The 21,763-nt window shown below is 42.0% G+C and overlaps 1 protein-coding gene across 1 annotated transcript; it reads left to right on the top strand.

The window, feature by feature from the left end:
- Window positions 1-5,893: 5,893 nt before the first annotated feature.
- LOC104402443 (protein phosphatase 1D-like) lies at window positions 5,894-20,075 on the top strand (the record flags this gene model as incomplete). Its single annotated transcript, XM_010010323.1, has 4 exons — window positions 5,894-6,116; window positions 8,570-8,694; window positions 18,885-19,075; window positions 19,833-20,075. Coding segments are annotated over exons 1-4 (771 nt in total), but the record flags the coding sequence as incomplete, so codon positions are not given.
- Between the last annotated feature and the right edge of the window lie 1,688 nt (window positions 20,076-21,763).

Raw genomic sequence — 21,763 nt, 5'->3', positions numbered from 1 at the left:
GTAGCGCCGCCGGCCCCCGGCCGTGCTTCCCCGTTGGGTCTTGCTTCTCCTTCGCGCAGGGCCCCGCGGTGAGAACCGAGGGCACAGCGGACCCCCTTGCCCGCCTTCGTCTCCCTTTCCCCGTGTGCCAGTGTCCCCTGAGCGCGGGACATCTCGCTTTCAGCCGCCTTTTCCTCCCCCCGCCCGCCCCCTCCGCACTGTTGTGAGTTGCGTGTTTCAAAGCCTCCCTCCATCTCCGCTTCGGAGCGGGGCACCCGCGCTGTTGGCAGCGTCGACTCCGTCCGTGTGCAGGGAACGGGGAGGAGAGAGCGGGATGTGATCCGAGGTGTTGAGTCAAGTAATTCGGTACAACAAGAAAAACTGGAGAGCAGACTGTGGGAGGACACGTTGTAGGACCAATGTGCTGTGTAACGTGGTGTGATGATAGAGCTGCAGTGTGTTTTCGGGGTGTTGCGAGTCGGATCTCTCAGTTCGATTTATTGGGAGGTCTTCATCTCGTTACCTGGATGGAGCTTGCCCTTAGGTTTCCCTTGGCCAGAGTATCGTGAAAAGACAAAAAAAAAGTAATTTTAGTAAACTCGAAGGGGCTGAGATGGTGTTTTCTTCCCTAACTGTGCCTTCATCCCAACTGTTTTTGTCGAGTCCTGACGGAAGGATTCGAAATCTGGCTGTTCCTTAAAGAGTAATCGTTTGCTCATTCTGTATTGTTTTAACATTGGGAAATATACAGCGTACCTGCCAAAATAGGAAACAGTCAGTATGCTAAAGATTTATAAATTAATTGCTTAACTGCAGTAGGATAGAAGTTGTGGTCCTAAATAGGTAAGGGTAAAGCAGAGGAGAGTGACAAGACAGGTGACAGTTGTTCTTATACCTTTCCTCCTCCCTGAGATAGAGTGAGACTGCAGAATTGAGTTTCTGAAAGGAATTACTTTTTCTTTCCTTGGTGAGGAGAATATTATGGTTTATAGAGTATGGTTGTTGTTCATACATACTGTGTAAAGTATGTGCTGTATATGCATTTATGTCTTCAGGGGCCCCAGAAAGAGAAAATATAAGAACAGTGAACAAACAGCATTTGAAGAAAGGCAGGCAGGAGTGGGACACAGTACTGTTGGGTCAGAAACATAGACAGTGATGCTGACAGTGGGCTTGGAAGGTGGACATAAGAACCAAGAATTGTACTTAGAGCATGGTGGGGTTTCAGCGAAGTGATGGGGGTGGGGACACGCATTACAGTGTCAAACCAGTTTCATTTTCTTCTTCCTTTTTCTTGAATAGCAAAAGAGAGAAGTTGTGTGACTGTCTGGTTCTTGAAAAGATTCGGGGGAAGGTTGAGGGCGCATTGATACTGGGCAGAAAGGAAAGGGTGTAACTTTTAGAAGCGCCGGAACTTGACCATAGCCTTAATGCTGGGGAACATTGGTGAGTGGTGTGTGATTTCCCCAGGGCTGCAGGATTGCATGATGAGGAGAAAGATGTGTGAATAGGGGAAGATAGTATGGGGGAGAAAGGGAGGGGTTTAATTTTCTAGGTGCAGTTCCTTGATCTGTTATTTGTCACGGTAACTATGTGTGAATACAAGATGCAGTGAGGTGGAGTGAAGTGACAGAACGCAGGAAGTACTATTTTAGTAATGAGTGTTTAGCAAACAGCACTTGGGTTGTGGAACCAATTTAAATTGTTGTGAGAAACAACATAGCTCTGGCTATGAGCACTTGATGACAGCTTTAGGCAGGCTGTATGGTAAACTTCTACATAGCATGCTTGGGCTTACTGGTTTCTGCTGCATGTGCCTGACAGCTAGAGTTTTACTGGACAAAAACATCACTATATCTAGTTTATAACTTCTCATGCAAGTGTTACTTAAGGTAAATAATCCTCCATATCATCATCTGTAGGGCACATCTCTCACCGTGATTTGGCAACACTATGGACTTGAAAGAGAGACTGGGGATTTTGATGTCTTGAAACAGGGGTGGGAGAATGGTCTGGATTTTTGCTGTGAAGGATGGAGTTTTTATTGCTTCCAGTTGATGGCTGTTGGAAAAGCTCATACTCTGCTGCTCTGTTAGTTCTTGGAAGCTGTGGGTCAACCCAGTGGCCATCTCTTGTGAAAATAAACATTCTTGTGTAGAAAAGAAACACTCATCAGGAGAGAACCAGAAAAATTAAACCAGAAAAATACCTGTTTGTCATTGCTGATAATTTTTTGCCTGAATTATGGTGTGTGTGTATATATACATATATATATATAGAGGGAGAGAGAGAGGGAGATAGATATAAATAAATTCCTCTGTGAAAGGGCTTCTAGAGTAAAAGTTCATGTTTGAAGCCTATTCCTCCAATTGGCAGTGGTAGGAAAGGTGTTTACAAGAAGTGTTCTCAGGAGGGCCCAGATTTTGAAGTGACTCTCCTGAGGATTGTGTAGGTTTATATTTCTTTGGTAATGAATTATTTGTATAGCTTGATACTATTAAAAACATTTTCTTCAGCATTACAGGTTATAGTTTAGAAAGAGCTGTGTGATTCCATTTTGGTTATAACTCGTCCCATTAAATACAATCAAAGCAATAGAAGTTTAATAGCATTTTTATTTCTCATCAAATAGAAAGGGTGGGTTTTAAATTTTCACTGCAAAATAATGTCAGGATTATTCTTAGAAGTATTGAGGAGTTTCTGTAATGTATTCTAATCTGAAAACAACCTGGACCACTTGAGGCAATGCAGACTTCCAGGATAATGTAGTTTTTAGGGTCTATTGCTGTATTAAAAGTTCATATAGCATTTATTTTTTTGAAAGTTTAACAAGAATTTTAGAACCACAGTAACTTGAAATAAGGTATTGTAGTTAACTTGTATAAAACCAGGAGATCAGAATGAAATGTATTCTTTAGCAGTTTTTGATTCCCCAAATAATTCTGAATAATTCTCAAAAATGAACAGGAGCAGAACTTTTCACATGCATGTTTTGGAGCAGTCTGTGTGTTTCAGATCACAACCATCATGAGGGAATTTGCTTTTTAGGCTGTGCCAGAGTATTTCTGTTACAGATGTGGTATCCAGGTGTAGGATCTATATTCTGGTGTAACATACTGTTTGGGATGGGTTGTTCTAAACCAATTGCTACCCCTCTCTCCAGCCCTTCCACCAGGAGAAGGGTGAATAAAGTAAGAAGAAATCGCAGGTTGTGTATAAACAACTTAAGAGTCCTGGAAGCTGCATGGATTTGCCTCTTGAAACTGTCTACTGTTGTGAGGGACAAACTGGATTATAAATCTGATAACTTTAGATATTGTGAACGCTTAATGTGCCTTTTCTCTTTTTCATTTAATCTTCTTTCCTTGGGAGAGCGGGGAGTACATCTGCTGAACTGGAAGGTGTGGTATTTTGTGGGCAGGTATTGTGACAATCTGCAACAGGCAGTGCTGTCGGTACCCTGCTAGACACAGATGGGATTTACCTCCCGCTCTCCGTTCGCATCGGCTGGGTCAGCGTGTGCTGTGCTCTTTTATAACGATGGGATTTTTGGATGGAAAGCCTCCCAGCTGCAGTGGAGTCGTGCCTGCTTGTCTTACAAAAGATCTTGTAAAAGAAATATGGGGCCTTGGCGGTAGTGTCCTGTGTATGTTTGTTCTTAGGGGTTCCATTTAATTTGCACTAAAATGTTTCTAAATGAAACCAAGTCAAATTTTATGAAGCAAATCCCTTTATGCTTCTGTCTTCGGCAGCAGGTGACAGTTTCATTTTGTCAGCTACAAAGGCAGCTGAGTTTACCAGCTCCAAGTTACAAAGCTGAGTGAAGGGCAGTATTTCACAAGTGGAGGGGAAAAATTCTTTCTGAAGATGCCCTATTGCTGAAGTTACGTGACTGATAAAAACATGTTCCTGCTGTGTGGAGGAGTCTGGTAGGAGACTTCAATGTTACTGCTTGAGCTCAGAAGAAAGCTCAACAGTTTTGACACTTTTGTTAATTTCTGATGAGACACAATCTCTAAAGAAAGGAATCTGCTATGCTATATATAATACTTGTCTCTAAACAGGAGCAAGGCATAAACTAAAATCCCTTGATGATAGGCAGATCTAATTTCTGTTATGTTGGAGCCTAAAACCTGAGGCTGCTGTATCATTCTTTTTCTCATAAGTGGGTGATTTCACTCTGTTCTTCACTCCCATAAAGACTGGTTTGACTCTAATATATTTTATTGCTATTGAGGGGTTTTTGCACTGACAGAAACTCATTAGTTGCAGCTTGTTTTCTGTTAAGTGCATGGTTGAAGTCCTCATTACCACTTGGCTTCCTCCCTCATTTGCTTTCCATTTGGAATGTGTTAGATTTAATATCCACAGCTAAAATTGCCAGACAAAGTACTTCCAATAAGCTGATTGAATGTTTGTGTTCTTGAAATAAAGCTTCTCCTAGGGAGAAAGTGTAGTGTAGTATTCAGAACACAAAGCTAGAACTCTTTTAGAACTTAAACGTTTAAATTATATTGGGTATCTTGGTAGCTAACACTGAGGAAAATGAGCTTTTATTATCAGACTGCACAATTCTGCTTCTCCTTCATTATGTCTTTCTTGTCTTGGGCTTCTGCGCATCATTCAGTGACCCTAGAACTTAAGTTCCTAATCTTTTGCTTCTGTTTAAAACTTTAGAAGTTTAAAATACCTGTTTTCACAGAGGAGAAGGCCTCCTATTGTTTCCTTCCTTCCCCCCACCCCGTGTTTGTTGTGCTGTAGGAAAATAAATAATACAGTGCTTTGGCAGTCTGGCTTGGGTATTTCCTGCAAACAGAATGTGTATCATAGTGGAGTTTTTATGTTGTGCTGTGTGAGTGCAACTTGTGAAGTGCAGAAGATAGAATGTGACAAGGAGATGAGTCTCCCTTCGGAGTTTGTCTGAAGACAGGAGTGGGTGCAGTGAAGAAGAAACATGAGGTTGCTGTTGACAGTTGAAATCAGCTGATAACTGGGAACTTCAGTTCTGTATTCTGAGGGTGCTGAAGTAGGGAGGAGGATTGGTATGGCTAATCTGTCTTAATTGGGATGTCGTCTCAATCATATGGTGGAGTTTTGGAAGAAGATGAACTTGGGTGTGTAGACACCAAGATAGACAAGAAAAGAAAAGGCGTGAAAGAGAAATATGGATTGGACTTAAATGGGGGGAGAGTGTAATGTGTTTGGAGGGCAAAATAGTTGAGAAAGGAGATTTCCCTAACCATGTGTAGTTTACACTAGTATAGCTATTTTGCTGTTCTGAATTTAAGGGATAACTTCTGCAGAAGATTTGAAGTTGGGTTTTGAGTAGTATACTTAAATAGTATGCTTCATTCAGTCCTCCAGAGGGAAATGTAAATAAGGCTGTTGAGATGTTACTCTACTTAAAATGTCGTTCAGCATATCAAAGTAAAATAGCATTTTCTTTCCTTCCAAGGGGTTCAGGAATGTCAAGAAAACCTGCCTGCCAGTCAAATGTCCAGAAAAATGACCTAATTTGTAACGTGTCTACCCCTTCAGACAGGGAAGTGAACAGTAGAACTTAACACTTGATCGATCCGGTCCAGCACTCCAGGAACACATCTCCCTCCATATTCTTCTAGTAGTGAACATTAAACCAGAGGAGGCAGCTTTTTGAATCCTCTCTTGGTGCTTTGACAGTGGTTTTATCTGTGTTAATTGAAGCTCTCAGTAGGGGAGTGATGTTATGAAAGGGGGGGGGGATCTGAGGGCACTGGTTTGCCTGGCTGTACTACAGTTAAACACCCACTGTGTTGTAATGTTACACAAGGCTCTGTGGCACGCCCTTCCTCTTGAGCCTCAAAACATTGCCAGTTCCACAGAATTGAAACCAAAGGTATTTTTATTTGCTTTTTTTCTTTCATTGCAGCAGAGTGGCCGAAGACCATGACAGGGCTCCCAAGCACGTCTGGAACTACTGCCAGCGTGGTAATTATCCGCGGGTCGAAGATGTATGTTGCTCATGTTGGTGACTCAGGTGTGGTGCTGGGGGTCCAGGATGACCCCAAAGATGACTTCGTGAGAGCTGTAGAGGTGACGCAGGACCACAAGCCAGAACTTCCCAAAGAAAGGGAGAGAATTGAAGGCCTTGGGGGCAGGTAACTGTCTCTGCTTTTTACTTCAGTTTTGATCTCTGGTGCTATTTCTGTCTTTGCACTAGGCTTAAGCTTGGTTGTGGTTTTTTTTTTTGGGGGTTTTTTTTTGGGCAAACAAGCTGGTGAATCTCACAGTCTATTTATATTCTTTCCCTGTCTGTGCTCTGTGTTTTTTGTAGCTTGTTGGGGATTCCCAAGGTTAATGTGATCTGTTGTTGTGCTGTTGTGCTTTTTGCTGGTGGTTTATGGTATGAGCAAAATCTTGATTTCCGGGTGGATCGGGCAGCTGAGGTGTGGTTCCAGTTCTGAATGTTCGCTAAAAACTTTGGAAGCAGAGATACTGCTGTTTGACCTATTTTTCGTGAACTTCTGAGGAACCTGGGGGGAGAGGACTGCATTGCCATAAAGATAATGAGATGAGCTCTGGAATATCTAGCTTGTCAAAGGGTGGAAACGCAGCAGTTTTGACACAAAATACTCTGTAATTTCTCCTGCATTCTGCATTGTTCCTGAAGTGAGGATGGCAGCTGTTGAGTAGGCTCTCCAAAGCTTCTGTTTAAGGAACATAAATAAAATAATCTGAGATTTGAAACAAGATTTGATACAAGATACTGTATTTGCCATGTTTAAATATACTCTTAAAATGTTAGAATACCTTGTTTTAACATACACTAGTAGTTTCTTCAGTGCCAGGAGCTGGCAGATGTTGGAACATCTCCGAATTGTGCTTGATGTGTGTTCCTGTGACTGAGGAGGAAGGCTGGCAGGTTTGTCAGATGGCACTAATGTTTTGAGACAAACCTCAGGGCTTGCATTTGGCGTAGCTTCACAGGAGCTCTCTGTTCTTTCGCTCCGCAGTACTGCACCAGATGGATGGGCACGGTTTCCTTCTCTTGCAGTTCAGAGACAGATCACTGAAGGTTTTCCTGTTGACATCATCCATACGAGAACCCTGTCAGCTCATTAACCTTCAGACATTTGTATCTCTAGCAGGTGGAAGTTGGTCAGTTAGGTCTATTGTAGCTTTTCAGGAAAGGTAACATGCAGTTTTGCTAGGTTAGTACTTGCAAATGTATGGGTTCCAAAGTTGTGTGTCTCAGAGGCTGAAAGTCTCTGAAGCTTCAAAGCAGCATTGCCTGGAACTTTGTATCAACAGGAATTGTTCAGTCTTTATTCTTTTTTAAATCTTTGTTTTTACTGGTGCTCCTTCTGTGTTTCCCAGGCTGGCTGCTGTGGGCTATTGCGAAGCGAATAGCAAGAGTGAGGTGGAACTATGCAGCTCTGATTATTAATGTCCTCTCTTCCATGAAAGCAAATTGGGAAAAGTTAATGGGAGAGCATAATTGAGTCTTTCATTAAAAATACTATTTTCCTAGTGACAATGTCGGAGTGTGGGCTGAGGTTGTGTTTCTGATGGTGGCTGAGGTTAGCTTTGTGTGATTATTCGTTGTACAAGTGGATGAGATGGATTTCTAGGATGTGATGTTTGTGACTTTGCTGCACTGTGCATGCGAAGGATGGAGCTAAACATGCCCTTGTTGTTAAGGCCTTTGAAGTCTCAGGAAGTGCATCTTGAATAGCTTCAGTATGAGGAATCTTGAGGCTGTTCCAGAGCTTCTCAGTTTCTAATTACCGATGGCTGTTCCTTGGATAAAAGCTAGCTTTTAAGTATCTAGTTCTTAACTTTTTGGGACCAAGCTTTGCTAGTTCCTTGTTCCATTGCCTTTTCCTCCTCAGTGGCCCATGCTGTCCTTTCTTCCTTGCCCAATAACAGCTATCCCATTTACTTGCGCTATAGCTTCTCCTTCTAATGCATTTGTGAGAACTAAAACCAGTGCTGGGTGCCTTAAGAGCAGGTGTTAACATTCAAATGCAGAGCTGTTTCATCCTATCTCCTCGTTCAGCAGACAGCAACTATGACCAATTCCTCTTTTGTATCTGCCTCATGTTGATGCACCTTTAAGGAAGTCCCTACAGAAGGCAGTGCTCTGTTCTCTTTTGTTTTTTTCAACTGCACTGTGCTTCTCCTCACTGCCAAACTTTGGCAGATGGAGAAAACTGAAGGAGGAACTACATGATATTTCCACTCAAGTGAGTTGACGTTGATGGTCCTCATCTGAGGAAAGCAAATTCAGATCTGTTTTTTCTCTGACAGATTAAAAAGATACTCTTACATCTGGTTGTTGCAGCCAGCCTGAATTTCTTCCAGGTCTTCATTCCTCTGCTTTTTCTTCTGCCCTTCATGTCTCACTTTTCCATTTGGCTTAATATGGAATGAAACTATCTAAGTGAAACCGTGTGTTTTGAAATATTTAATAGTGGTGTGGACTTCCCTGAGGGTGCTGTCATTATTGACTCCATATTTGCATATTAAACCAGTTTTGTGTCATTGAAACCAACTTCCATGCTTTCATTTCCATTCCTTTTTAACCCCTGCTTCTTTCTGATGGTTTTAGTGTGATCAACAAGTCTGGTGTGAACCGTGTTGTTTGGAAGAGGCCTCGCCTGACTCACAACGGCCCTGTGCGCCGCAGCACTGTCATCGACCAGATTCCCTTCCTGGCGGTTGCCAGAGCACTCGGTAAGTTGTGCCTGTGTCTGGGAAGTGAGACACCACTGAATACAGGCCACCAGAACCGGATCATACCCTGCTTGCCAAAACATCTAGTTTAGAGGGGCTTGCTTGCCTTGATTCCAAGGCCTTCTGAAAGCTTGGGCCTTTCAAAAGTATTTTTAATATAATATGGATTTCATTTTTCAAATAAAGCTGTAGAAGGTTTCATTGACGAGTGAAGGACTTGCCCTACAACATGCAGGATTGTCAATGTCAGACTCTAAAGGATGGTACTTCATCTCTGGGCAAACAAAAATGTACAAATCGGAATGTGTCTCCAAGGTGGAGAGCATGTTTGTCTTTTACTGAAGTAATAGGGCTGTATTTTTTGACTACATGGTGGTGAGAGTAAGTTTTGCTGCGTAGCATATGAAGTACTTTGGTCTTCCTTTTGTGGTGAATCTGTTTTCTTTCAAGACTTAACATAGAATGAGCAAAGGGATGAAAGTCCAGTCTGTGTTATATCTGTAACTTGCCTGTGCCAGACTGTAAGTAATGGGAAACTATCTTTGAGGAACAAAGGTCAAAAAGGCAAGTTACAGTACCTAGAAAACTTGTGAGAAATTATTTTTGGGAAATAGTTTATAATTCTATCTCTGGCTACTTCGTGGCCATGAGTGCTAGTGTTTTCTGGTCAGGTTTTTTCCTTATTAAATTTCCTTGCAGAATTCCAATCTTTGCAGTTCATCTTGTTTCCCTCTTCCCCAGTGAAGAATTTTCTCTCCAGATATACCCAGTATAGGTTTGATTTATTTTTTTTTTTCCCCCTGGCATCATATTTGTTACCTGAAAAAACTGTCCTGTGACTTAATTTCTTCTTGGCAAGCTTGACAGTTACGTGATAGTGTTGTCAGTGTTCCTGGGACAGTTGGCAGCGTGTCACGGGCACAGTCTGTTCTGGGACCGTGGTCATCTTGATAATTGTGTAGCATTACTGTGTCTCATTTCAAAGGCAGTGATATCTCCTTCATGTGGCTTTGTTCAGTGTTAAGAAGAACGTTGCAGTGATAACTAATGTTGTAAAATACGGCCATGCGTCAAGGGAGGAGTCACAGGAGGCTGAATGAGGATCTTGCAATAACAGAGTTTTAATTTGATGGAACTTTGTATCTTAAAAGACTTAATTCTGTGTCATATTTTAGGCAAGGTAGATGCTTATTTTATGGTTAGTAAAACTGACTTGAGTAAATCGTTTGGAGTCAAGAGATGACTAGGAGCTTCATCTGCTGAGCTGTGAACCCGTCTTCTCTCCTTTTCTGCACAAGGGTGTGTGTTCCTCATAAAGTACAAAAAGTCTGTGCTTAATTTTGACGAATCCTTACTCCCATGATTGCGAGTTTGTTGTTTGTCTAAACAGCTCGATGGCTTTTGATTTGACTCCTCTCAGCAAGTTGAACTAAAGGATTTGGCTGGGCATTGTGTGCAGATGGGAATTCAAGGAATGATGCATCTGTTAGCCCCCTATTGCATTCTTTCCCATTATGCGACTGAAGAGGTTTACTGGAGAGTTGCAGGTCTGAGAATGAGAACACTTATCTCTTAACAGTTCTTGGTTTCAAAAAGTCAGTAGGTTTGAAAGCTTAAAAGAGGGCTCTGGCATCTTCAAATCACAGGGAAACGGGTTTACAGTGTGACAGTGTTGTGGTTGCTTGCTCAAGGAGCCTCCATGGCCTTTTCACATCCCCTTCTGAGGAGGTATGACAAACCTCCTGCAAAAGGGAACACAGCTGCTTCGCTCCCTAGGACCCAGATGGTGCACAGACGCTCACAGTTTGGAAACAGGATTTAACTTCTTTCTGAGACCAGCATGCCCCTTACGCTGCTTACAAAAGACCTACCACGACTAAAGCCATTTGCATTCATGCTGCTGAGGCCTGCTCGACCTCTTGGCTGGCTCCCAGGCTGCTACCCGGGTTGGCACAGCACTGCTGGAGCTTGGCCAAGCGGAGTAATAACTGTCAGTGGTGACACATACTGGTTCCCAATACTCCAGTCAATCCCACAGAGATCTAGCACAGTGATTCTTTTTGCTAAGTCCAAAATGGGCTGTTACCCTTACAGAAATCCCAGACAGATCCCAGACTGGACAATAATTGCACAATAATTTTTAGTGGGAGAGCAAGAGTCTCTTTGCACCACGGAGAGGAGCCTGGAGTTGTGAATTTACTGTCTTTGAAGTGGGAAGACTGATTAAAAATGCTAAAATTTAGAGCACAGGTTGTTTTTTGTTTTTTTTTTTCTTTTAAATTGTCTTTCTCTTACAAAACTTTAAAATACTTTTGATTCAGTCTGATCCCTCATCCAGTCCTGAAGTCTGTCACTCATTGTAAGGAGTACGGCAAAGGCTTTGGAAATAGCAGGGCTTAAAACGCTGTGGAAAAGCATTGCATGGGTTAGATACTTGGTCAGCAGAAAGAATAGTGGTGCAATAGAAATCCTTCTGCTCAGATTAATTCTGTTGCCATTCCCTTTACCGTTCTGATTGTCTGCAGTGTCTTTCTGCCCCAAAATAAGCATTTGTGGTATGCATTTTTTATTACCACTGCTTCTCATAACAGTAGTGGCTGCATTTAAGTAATGTTTAATTTATCTATAGCCCCATAACAAGTCAGAACATTTAGGCTTCATGCTGTCTCTGTAAAGTATCTGTATGCTGCTTGTAGAGTACACAGGTTTTTAAGTCTTCTGATGGAATACTTTATACTGCAGCAGAGTATTGTGCATTTTCAGCATAGCTACTTCTGCTAACCTCTTTTGGGCAATGAAAACACCTTTCCTGATAACAATTTTGCCTTGTAATAGATACTTAGGAACCCTGTGCAGTCCCAGAATTGTTCTCCTTGGGAATTGCTGCCTATTCGGATCAGAAGAGCATTTTGTTTCCTTAGAGGGTAATCGCTTGAGTAAGTTTCCTGGCCCCTGTAATTTCATGATAACTGTCCATTTATCTGCCTGTCCCTAAACCAAGTGTGAGGTAACTCAAATTACTTGAATCCCCTTGTGTAAGGCAAAGCTATGCTTTGTACAAATTGCCAGATACTGTAGAGCAGATGCTCAGAGGCAGCAAGCCATCGTGTAACTTGCTTGTGTGTTTTGAAGAGTCCGTGTGTGTCATTGCATCATCTATTAGTTGTTGTCTTTCTGTGGAGGCAGTATCTCCCTGTGGCAGTCAGGAAGGCATTGTAGACCCCTGTGAGTGTGCTTACATGTGCACGTCTTGGGGAAAGAATGCTGAGGGGGGAAATAACCTGCTCTGTGCGGTAACATAATGGCCAGATACGTGCTAGGAGGAAGGTTACGTTTCAGCTATGCCATCTGTCCAAATAAATTAACTTAGACCTGCTTCTGGATGATAAGCACAAAGCTGTAAGTGTACAAGATTGTGTGTTTTCTTCCTGTGTATTGAACCCATTATGGAAAAATGGAGTGAAGAGTTTAGATCTCTGGAACCCAGCTTTGAAGTAAAGTCTGGCCATGCGTGTAACTTTAAAAGGTGGTACATCAAGCAGGGGAAGCAAAGAAAAGCTACATTCCAAGCTCTGAATATCTTATTGTACAACTTGAAACAAGAACAGAATGGAAAAACAAGTAGACAAACGGTGTGATTAATCACTGAGCTTTGTAGGTTGATTTTAAGTGCAACTTAAACTCACTGTGCCTTCCTTAAGTTACTGTTTAAGTTGACATCCTCAGCTGTCTCCCAGACCAGTCAAGTTGCCTGGTAATGCCTGCTGGGATGGCAGCAATGGCTCTTGGTTGTTTTTTAAATCATACGGGATCTCTCTTGCTGGTAAATTAGTTCAGGTCTAAATCTAGTAAATCTAGAAGTTTTTTCCCTCCTCCTCCCCTTTTCTTGGGCAATAATATAGAGCCAAGATCTGCAGCTGTCAAAAGGATTATGTAGTAAGGGATTGTTTCACTGTGTTGTAGCTGTTTGTGTGTGTGTGTTAAATTAATGAATGATGAAACCTGAACCAAGAACCTCTTAGTTAAACCACTCATTCATGTGGCAATATGAAGTCTTTTTTCCTTTTTTTATGTAGAAATATAATAGACTCACTCCCATATTTTAGATGGAGTGGCCTCCACCGCACAGGCTTGACTCTTTATAAGAACAGGAGTTTCCTGCTGTCTCTGGTACCAGAACATTGAATGCTCAGTGCATGGCTCCTGCAAGCATGTTGGCTCTGCCAGTGACAGGGAAGCTGCTTCCCAGAGCAACTTGCTGGATGCCAGAATAGTTTGTGAAGCTTTTGAATGTGCATACCATGAAACCCCAGAGAAGAGGGTATGGCTGACCTCAGATGGCCTAAGTAGATCCTGTATAATCATTTTGGGTTTTCTTACATGATTCAGTTTTTGTAAGTTAACCAAATAAAATGGGCAGAGTTGCTACATAGTGCCTGCTGCTTAGTTCTTCCTTCCTGCTCCTTAGGAAGGACTGAAGATCAATCATATTGAGTTGCATGAGCTAGTAAGTTGAAGTACTGTACAGCATTTTCCAGGTTATATTGATAATTGCTTTTTTTTTTAAACTATATAAAACCAGGCAAACTTCAGTGCAAACTGAGGTGCATTTGGGATTCTGGTCTAGTCCTAGGGATGTCTGGCTTTAGCTTGTATAATTCTTTCACCCCCAAGACAAAATATATATGTATTCCTGTACAAAATGCAGAATTTATGCTTTATTTTTCAGGTCTGTGTGTTACACAGGTCATGTCAGGGCAGATGTGGATCCATGTATCTCAGATGAGAGAGCTTGGGGCTTTCCCCTCCTTGGCAGACGGGAGGTGTCTCTGTGAGCCTCTTCCTCTGTCTTCTCTGGTAGTGTAGAAAAGCAATAATAGAACTTTTTTCCTAAAGGTAGAACTTTATCCAGGTTTGGTCAGTTCATTCTTCTGGTTTATCCCATGTCTTCAGCTAAGCAAATGCTGTCTAGAATTGTCGTTTGAAGCTTGAAATTCCACCTTAGTGCTTATTTGAAGGATTTAATTCAAGGCCAGAAATTGAGGAGCTTTCTGCATGCATCTTAGCTCTTCTCCTCTATGTTTGCACACTAGTTCGTGCAGGCTTTTCTCGTGCAGTGTGCTGTGGTGTAGCCTGTGATTTTTGCCAACATGCAAGCAGAGATGAGCAGTCATGGTGCAGACTGCCTTATAAGCAGCCTTTAATTCACCAGTCATTTTAAATGAGGAGTAGTGAAAGTTTTAAAGCCTCAAGTGCTTCTGTGCAACTTTTCTGCTTCAGTTTTGTGCCCGTCCCTCAGACTGATCTGTCTTTAATCATTCCTGGGTTGTTTGAATGGGACATTGCCTTGCAGTCGTCTACACTGCTGTGAAGATGCCCTCTTGTGGCTATAGGACTGGGTTGCCATGACACTTGGTGTAAACATTTCCCACCGCAACTCAGCCTGGATGGTTTCAAGTGGTTACTGTCCGTATCCTTGCTGAGATGTGTCTCACTTCTTAGCAGCACTGCCTCATTGGCAGTGAAAAAAGGAAGTTCTGCAAGACTTCTCTTTGTACTATCAGACCTTTTAGATAAAACTTTGATTTAAAAAGATCTGGCATTAATCAAACTGGGTTTTTTGTTTGGGGCCGACTTGTAAACTTTTCTTTCCTCTATTAAAACCAAAAGATATTTTTGTATTCAAAACATGCTCCAGATACACAAATGAAAGACTTGATTTATATATGACTTCTGGACATACTTTTGCTATAAGAAAGCTTTGGGCTTAATCCAGTCCAGCCCACTTATACAATGGATGTTTTTGTTTGTAACTTCAGTTACTTTCCTGGAAGCAGCTGAGTTACAAATAGGGTTGGGGTTTTTTTTCTCCTTTTATTTTAAAAGGTAATAGTAAGCAGGTAAGATAAACAGCATATTTTGATATTCTCGTATATAGCTAAATCAGTTTCCTGCTCCTTTAGTATAGTGATTTCAAGCATCTATTTTTCATTTTTGTAAGCTGCAGTGTCATTTTTGTCTAGATCTCTGTATACTATTCTTAGTCGTGACTAAGAAACAGTTAGGATTTTTCTGGAAGTACGGGAAGGAGCTATATTAGTATTTTTTTTGGTTTGGGAAAGAAATACTCAGGCTTCACACCAATAGAAATGTTCCTGGTGTAAGTTTTTAGAGAAGAAGGTTGTTAAATGTTTGGGTTTTCATTTGGAATAAGAATAGCACGGCTCACCAAGTGAAGTCTGAGAACCTGGCGTTCCTGTCTGTAATACTAACCTCTGACATATCACATCATCTTGCTATCTTGGCTTCCCAGTCTGCTCCAGGGTCACTTGTCTGTCTGCTTCCTTTGGGACAGAATTAAAGGTTTCCAAGCCCTTTGAAATGCCCAGGGAAAGGTGTACGCTGCTTTCTGGCTCACTTGCCTCTCCCTTTTTCCTTCCCAGAATCATGCCAGAGGGTGCCACATAGAGTAACTCTTCCCCAGTTTGTCATCTCTCTTTCAGCCACTGTGGTGCTGAGCTCTCCAGCTGGCCAGGGGAAGATATACAGCTGACAGGAGTATTCCATCTGTGCAGTAGCCCTAAAAAGCATTGACTTAATCTGTGGTGCTCTGCCCTTTAGGAGGGAAAAAACCTACTAAAGAATAGTACCTTGCCCCAGTGACGAGGACTGGCTTTTGCTGGCTGGAGTTGAAGGGTCTTCAGACAGTCCTGGGCCACCACAGCTCGCTTGCTTGCTGGGTTAGCCTGAGTCTGCAGGTCTGTGGGAGCAGACTGACAGCACATTCATACTGAAGACAGTTTTTCCTGTTCTTTAGGACAAGTTTTGGTTGTTGCCTTCTCGGCTGAGTAAAGAAGAATCTGGATTTTTCTGTGTGCCTCAGGCTTCACGTAAATTTAGAGGAATTTTTCCTGGGTCAAAGAACAAAAGCTTTATTTATTTATTTATGTACTTTATTTATTTTAGTCTGTGACATCCAGAGCTCCATCTGGCTTTCAATAAGTCCAGACAAGTCTGGAGTTGGTCTCACTGTGCTTTAGTGCTGCTCCATCATGCAACTTTAACTAAGTTGTGGTGTATTTCCTAGAGATTTTTGAGCTTGAATAGGTGATGAGTACAGTTGAATTTAAAAGTCATGGAGATACAGTTCTTGCTGTACATTTGTAGCAACCTTGGAATGCTGCTTTGAGAGAAGTGATGCTACAGGGGATTATTTGGAAGAATGGGCTTTGCCAAAATAATGCATGTTTAATAAACTTCGTCTTTGAAGCTCAGAGTCCTTGAACGAGTCTAGCTCCTCTTCACCATCTGCTTTCAGGAAAACTTACTTTCCTCCTGTGGTATCTAATTTTCTCTCTTTCTGTTCCCTCCTGCCCCAGTTAAAAATTGTGATAGTGCTGTAGGGATGTTGCTGCATTGCAGTTTTCATAGAGTCACAGACCAGTTTGGGTTGGAAGGGACCTTAAAGCTCATCTAGTTCCAACCCTCTGCCATGGGCAGGGACACCTTCCACTAGAGCAGGTTGCTCAAAGCCCCATCCAGCCTGGCCTTAAGCATGGATTTGCACATGGATTCTTATTAACAGGTAGTCCAACAGCCTTTATTATGCAAATCACACCATTCCAGCTCTTAATTCCTGTGTCAAGCCCACACCTCTGTGTAGTTCCCTCATGGCCTTCAGAAAGCAGCTCATTGTGGAGGGGAGGGACTGAGGTTGGAAGGCTTTCAATGGCAACTGGGACAACTGGGCTCTTGCTCTGCAGTTTGGCCTGTGATTTGGGAGGGGTGGATTCATTCTGAGTGTTCCCAGAATCTCTTTGTGCCCTTCAGCATGTGCATAATCCTCGGAATCCTCTTTATAACCAGTGGGATATTCCTGATGATGCCCATGAGGAGCCTTCTGCCTCTTGGAGGAAGATTGACTGAAATCAGTATGATGATTACTCAGCTGTCTTCTCAGGAAGAGCAGCAGATGGGCAGTGACATGTATGAAGATGAACCAAAATGAAATAGCATCAGGTTATTTTTATCACGCAGCACAGCTAATAACATTTGTCACTTCTCCTAAATGAGTATGAACAAACTAGCAAATCAAAGCATAAAAACATGATGCATGTTGGCAATTCATGCTGCTGCTGATTCCAAGGTCTGGTTGCTGTAAGATCGCACGCTCTTGTCTATTTTACCTGCTGTGTCTGTAACAGGGATGATGTGAAGAACTCTCAGCACATGAAGACTTTTCATGGCAATTTCTATACAATAATTGTGCTGAAGCTCAGCTCTTGTGTTACACTATTTATTTTGATCTCCTTGCCAGCTGCTGGCTTTGTTGTGAGCCTGGGGAACAGAGTGCACCTCTAGCCAAGCAGGCTGGGCTTTTAATTAGCACTTATTAGAAGCATGTGTTTCTGTCTGCTGCTGCTGCACTGGAGGTGAATTGGGGCTTTAATAAGGATGGACCGTCCATGCTTGCTGCAGTGAAGTGGAGTAATTGAGTTGAAGTATTCCCTTTCCCCATTCTGGGAAAGTCTTTTCAACTGGTTGATAGCTTAAGGCAAAGCTAATGGTAGGAAGTAGGAAGACAAAAAGCTTATTTATTATCTCTAAAAGGGTGGTGATGGATGTGGAAGAAGGCTGCAGCATGCTTTCTGAAGCCAACAAAAAGCAAAGGAAAAACACCCTGACAAAACCTTACTCTTAAACTGGGGTTCTTAAGCTTCTGTGTGCTTTTCAATTCAGACATTCAATTAATTTCTACTTCTAAAGCCCTGCGTTCTGCACAGAAAAATGTAGCCAGTGCTTGCAAATAATAATGTTGCTTTTTGTTGCTTATTACTACAGGAAGCTATTTATAAACTTGTAGAGAAGGTGTTAGTGCAAATTAACACTGTTCCTGATTGAAAGGCCCAATGTTAGAATGAGTTTTGTTGTTTGTTTTTTTTTCCAAGTATCCTTGATAAATGAAATTAAAACAAATTGATATGGAAATGCTTTTTTCTGATGGAGTGTTTTTTACCAAAGGAGGGTTTGGAGGAAGCACTTGAACCAGCGGATGTTTGATTCGCATGTGTTACTGAGATTCAGTTCAGGCCATCATTACTGGTGAGGTGACCCCAAACTCATTTGCACAGCAGGAAGGCTTTAAAAATAGAAAGGTCCACTGCATGAGGCCTTGCAAGGCAGAGGCTTTAGCTCTCATTTTCTGCTTTCCTGCTGGAACCCAGGCACCACTTGTGTTCCTGTGGCTTCTTTCCAACTCCAAAATTTAGCACATGGTGTTCAGGTGGACAGACGCTCTAACACAGCACTGCGTGGCTTTGAAAGGGATGCTGATGCTGTGGAAGGAGGAGGAACAGGAAAGGGCAATTAATAGGGGAAAGGCTTCAGTCTCTCCTCCTTTGCCCTCTTCCATTGTTCCCTCTCTGTGGCACCGGTGTGTACAAATACATACACAGCAAGACATAACCGTGTGGTCCTGTGTTGTTCGGATGGCTGTGGAGGATCTCGGGGTTAAAAGTAAAAGGTGTGAAAAGGTGGGGTGTGGAGTTTGGGGGTTTGTTCTATGAGCAGGACTTATTAGGGTGTGCAGGGCAGCACACCACCGTGGTGCAGGTTGAAGTCTAAGGCTGTAAATGATGTTGGGGAGAAAACAGTTAAGTGATCCTTCCCCCGGACCCCATCTGTGTTCTGTTAACTGTGCCATGATTCCCAGTCCAAGAGGTGGAGGTTTTCCTGTCCAGTATTTAAACTGTACCATTAACCTTACTCAAGAGAAGTAAGGCTTTGGGGTTATTCTGTTTAAGAGGAACTTTAGTTGTTCAGACAGGTTTTAGTTTGGATATTGAGGTTTCACTGTTTCCTAGGTATCGATCTGTTATATTTTCCCTTTTCCTGAAAGCATTAGTTTTAAGAGGGCAGCAGACCTCCTATAAACATGGTTGGGTTTTTACTTGATTCCTTTTAAATTTTAACAATTTTTGTGATTCTTTTTTTTTTTTATTTAAATTGCTTTGTATTAATAAATACAATCAGTAACTGGCAGCAGCAGAACAGGAATTGTGCCGAAATTATTACTGTTGGTGACTTGAGACTGGTGGTGGTTGCTTTCATGGCAACATTTTTCCGTGTTTCCCAAGATTCATATTCCCACGTGCAACACAACAATTCAAAACCATTTTCTTCTTTGCTAGGTGATCTTTGGAGCTATGACTTCTACAGTGGTGAATTTGTTGTGTCTCCTGAACCTGACACTAGTGTGCACACCATTGATCCCCAGAAGCACAAATACATCATCCTTGGCAGCGATGGGCTGTGGAACATGATCCCACCTCAAGATGCGATCTCCATGTGCCAGGATCACGAGGAGAAAAAATACTTGATGGTGAGAGCAGTGGCTTGAAGTTGTTGTGGAAATTTAATACTTATTTCCTCTAAAAACTGCTTAGTGTCTCGTATGGAAAGTACCTAACATAGCTTGGCCACACCATATTCGTTGGCTGATACTGTGGTGGCATATACTGTCAGATACCATGGATGTCAACGTTGTTTAAATTACTTGGTTGCCATTTTAGGGAAATTTGACTGCCAGGATGGTATCTGTGAGTAATAATGCTGATAACATGTTCCTTCTCTAAGGAAGTTACACCAAATGTCTGAAAATGAAATTTATGTCACATTAAGATGCATGTTACAATGCAGACAGTTGTTTATTGGCTTTTACATGACTTGTACAAAGTCTGAGTTAAGTTCTTTGGCTTATTTTGCAAACCAGTTGAGAATTTATGTAGTGGAGCATCTGAGCATCAGACCATGAATAGTCTGTAAACCTCTTGAGAGACTTCAGGAAAGACTGTAGGATGTGTTACAACCAGGCTATTTATGCAAGTCATTGCGTCAGTTCTGTGGTTTAAAGCACTCATGTATGTGTGGATTCTACAGTAAACTGGTTTTAACATGATATTTCATTAAGAAGAAAGATGAATTTCAATTAATATGTCCTCTTGTGTTTCTGAATCAAGCTACTTCAGCATGGGATACGTAGGAATATATAACTCGGGCTGTGGCATAACTGTCCATCTTCCATTTATAATGTCAAGTGGATCTGATTGCTTTCTCTGTCCCTTTCTGTGAACATGAAGGGAGAGCACCGGCAGTCGTGCGCCAAAATGCTGGTGAACAGGGCGCTGGGCCGGTGGAGGCAGCGCATGCTGAGAGCAGATAACACCAGCGCCATCGTCATCTGCATCTCGCCGCTGCAGGGGAGCAAAAGCAACTTGGAAAACGAAGAAGAACTGTATCTCAACTTGGCAGAGAGTCCCTGCTACAGCAGCCCTGATCTGAACAGCATGACACCCTCCCGCTGCTGCACCCCACCCGTCAAGGTAAGGGTTTTCTTTCTGTGTTTTCAGTGTTCCACTTCAGGGTGTGGAGCCCACTAAATACAGAGCAGCCTCCCCTTCCTCCCCCTAGGAGTAATTTCTTTTTACGCAGCTTACTTTGATGTGTAGGATTGGGGCAATGGTGCAGGCAGACCACTGCCAGTGATTGAAGTAATACTGCTGGAAACTACTGGCCTGGTAAATTTAAACCACTGGGTTTTGTGGCTGTATTTTGTTTGGTTTCTTTCTTTCTTAAAAATTGTATTTTTATTGAAGTGCAGAGGCCTGGGCAGTACCTGTGGCTGGATAATGCATTTCATTTGCAGGGCAGTCATTTGAGAGCAGTCACCTGGCCGTAGCCTCAGTACCTCCCTGTACAAAGCCCTGGAGAAAGGGATGGACTTTTAACAGTTGTTTCTTAAAAGACTTTGGGACACCAAAGGCAGAGTATTAAAGTCTGAACTGCTCAGAATTGCTGCATTTAGGGATTACAATGTTTTTGTAATTTTTAAAATACTGAGTATTTATTAGTAGCTGTTAATCTGTGTTCCCTCCTTAATGTAGGAGGAATTCTTACTGTAACTTCATGCATAAAGTTGACATAACTTTAAATGCACTCTTTCTTTAAACTAAGTTTTCCAGGATCCCCCCAGAATCAAGTAGGCTGTTGAAAGAGAGGAATGGGATGGTGGGGCTGAGGGATCTAAGAGAGAAATAAACCAAACACATCCTCTTAGAGAGTAAGGTCAGGCTGCAGTTTCTTTCCCTGCCTTGCCATGCACAGCTGATGAATTGCAGGCTGCTTGTGCACAGGTTCTTAATCTTAGTGTGGTTGGTTTAGTTTTGTTATGGTGTGTTTTTTTGGCAATTACTTTTTTTTAAGGTAACCCATGGGTTAATGTATTCAAACACACCTTGTTGTAAAGAATGTTATCTTCCCCTGTTTGATCTAACGGTCTTTGTTAGAGGAGAAGTCCTTGTAATACAAGGTCTTTCTTCAGGTTAGAAGTTTTAACCGTTAACATAAAGCAGAGCTGTTTAGAAGAAAAATGTTGGTTTTGGTTCCCCCCCCCCCTTCTAAGAACTGGAGTGTAGTTGGGAGTGGATGTTTGCTCAGTAATTACCAGCTGCTCCTGATTTAAGTAACAGTCCTTTGATGTTGTGCAGTATCTTTGGATAACTGTCCTCTGGGCAAAGTAAAAAGCAAGCAAAAATTGGAAAGGGAGTTCTTGACATTCGCTTGCTAGAAACAAGCTGCTAATAAAATGGCAAACTGAAACACTGTCTCCTTCCCTTCCATCCAGTGGAGCAAAATATGTGGAATTTGAATTCTAAATACTTCTATACTTTTAAGTTGTACCATATGCTTTGTGTGTGATCTATTATCAGTATTGAATAAACACTGAGCTACATTGGCTTCAACATATCCAGGATGTAGCATTTCTGCATTAGGACTTAATGAAAATATTGAGCTTTTCCTTAGGATTTCCCCTTCCCTTCTAAGTAGATTCAGTGAATTGTGGTGTGTGAATCTTGATAAATTGCAGCAGGCAGTCACAAAGAGTAAAAAGATCAAAACTTACAGGTTTGGTGTTTGTAGTTAAGGCCTTATTTTATTTTACTGCTTAATGTGCAAAACCCGAAAGAAATTTTTGACTGGCTACAGGTCTTTGTTGATTTTTTTATATATA

The sequence above is a fragment of the Nestor notabilis genome, unplaced genomic scaffold (assembly GCF_000696875.1).
Source record: "Nestor notabilis isolate BGI_N333 unplaced genomic scaffold, ASM69687v1 scaffold9772, whole genome shotgun sequence".
Taxonomy (NCBI): Eukaryota; Metazoa; Chordata; class Aves; order Psittaciformes; family Psittacidae; genus Nestor; species Nestor notabilis.
Note: the sequence above shows the minus strand (reverse complement) of the source record. Positions and strands in the feature narration are given on the sequence as shown.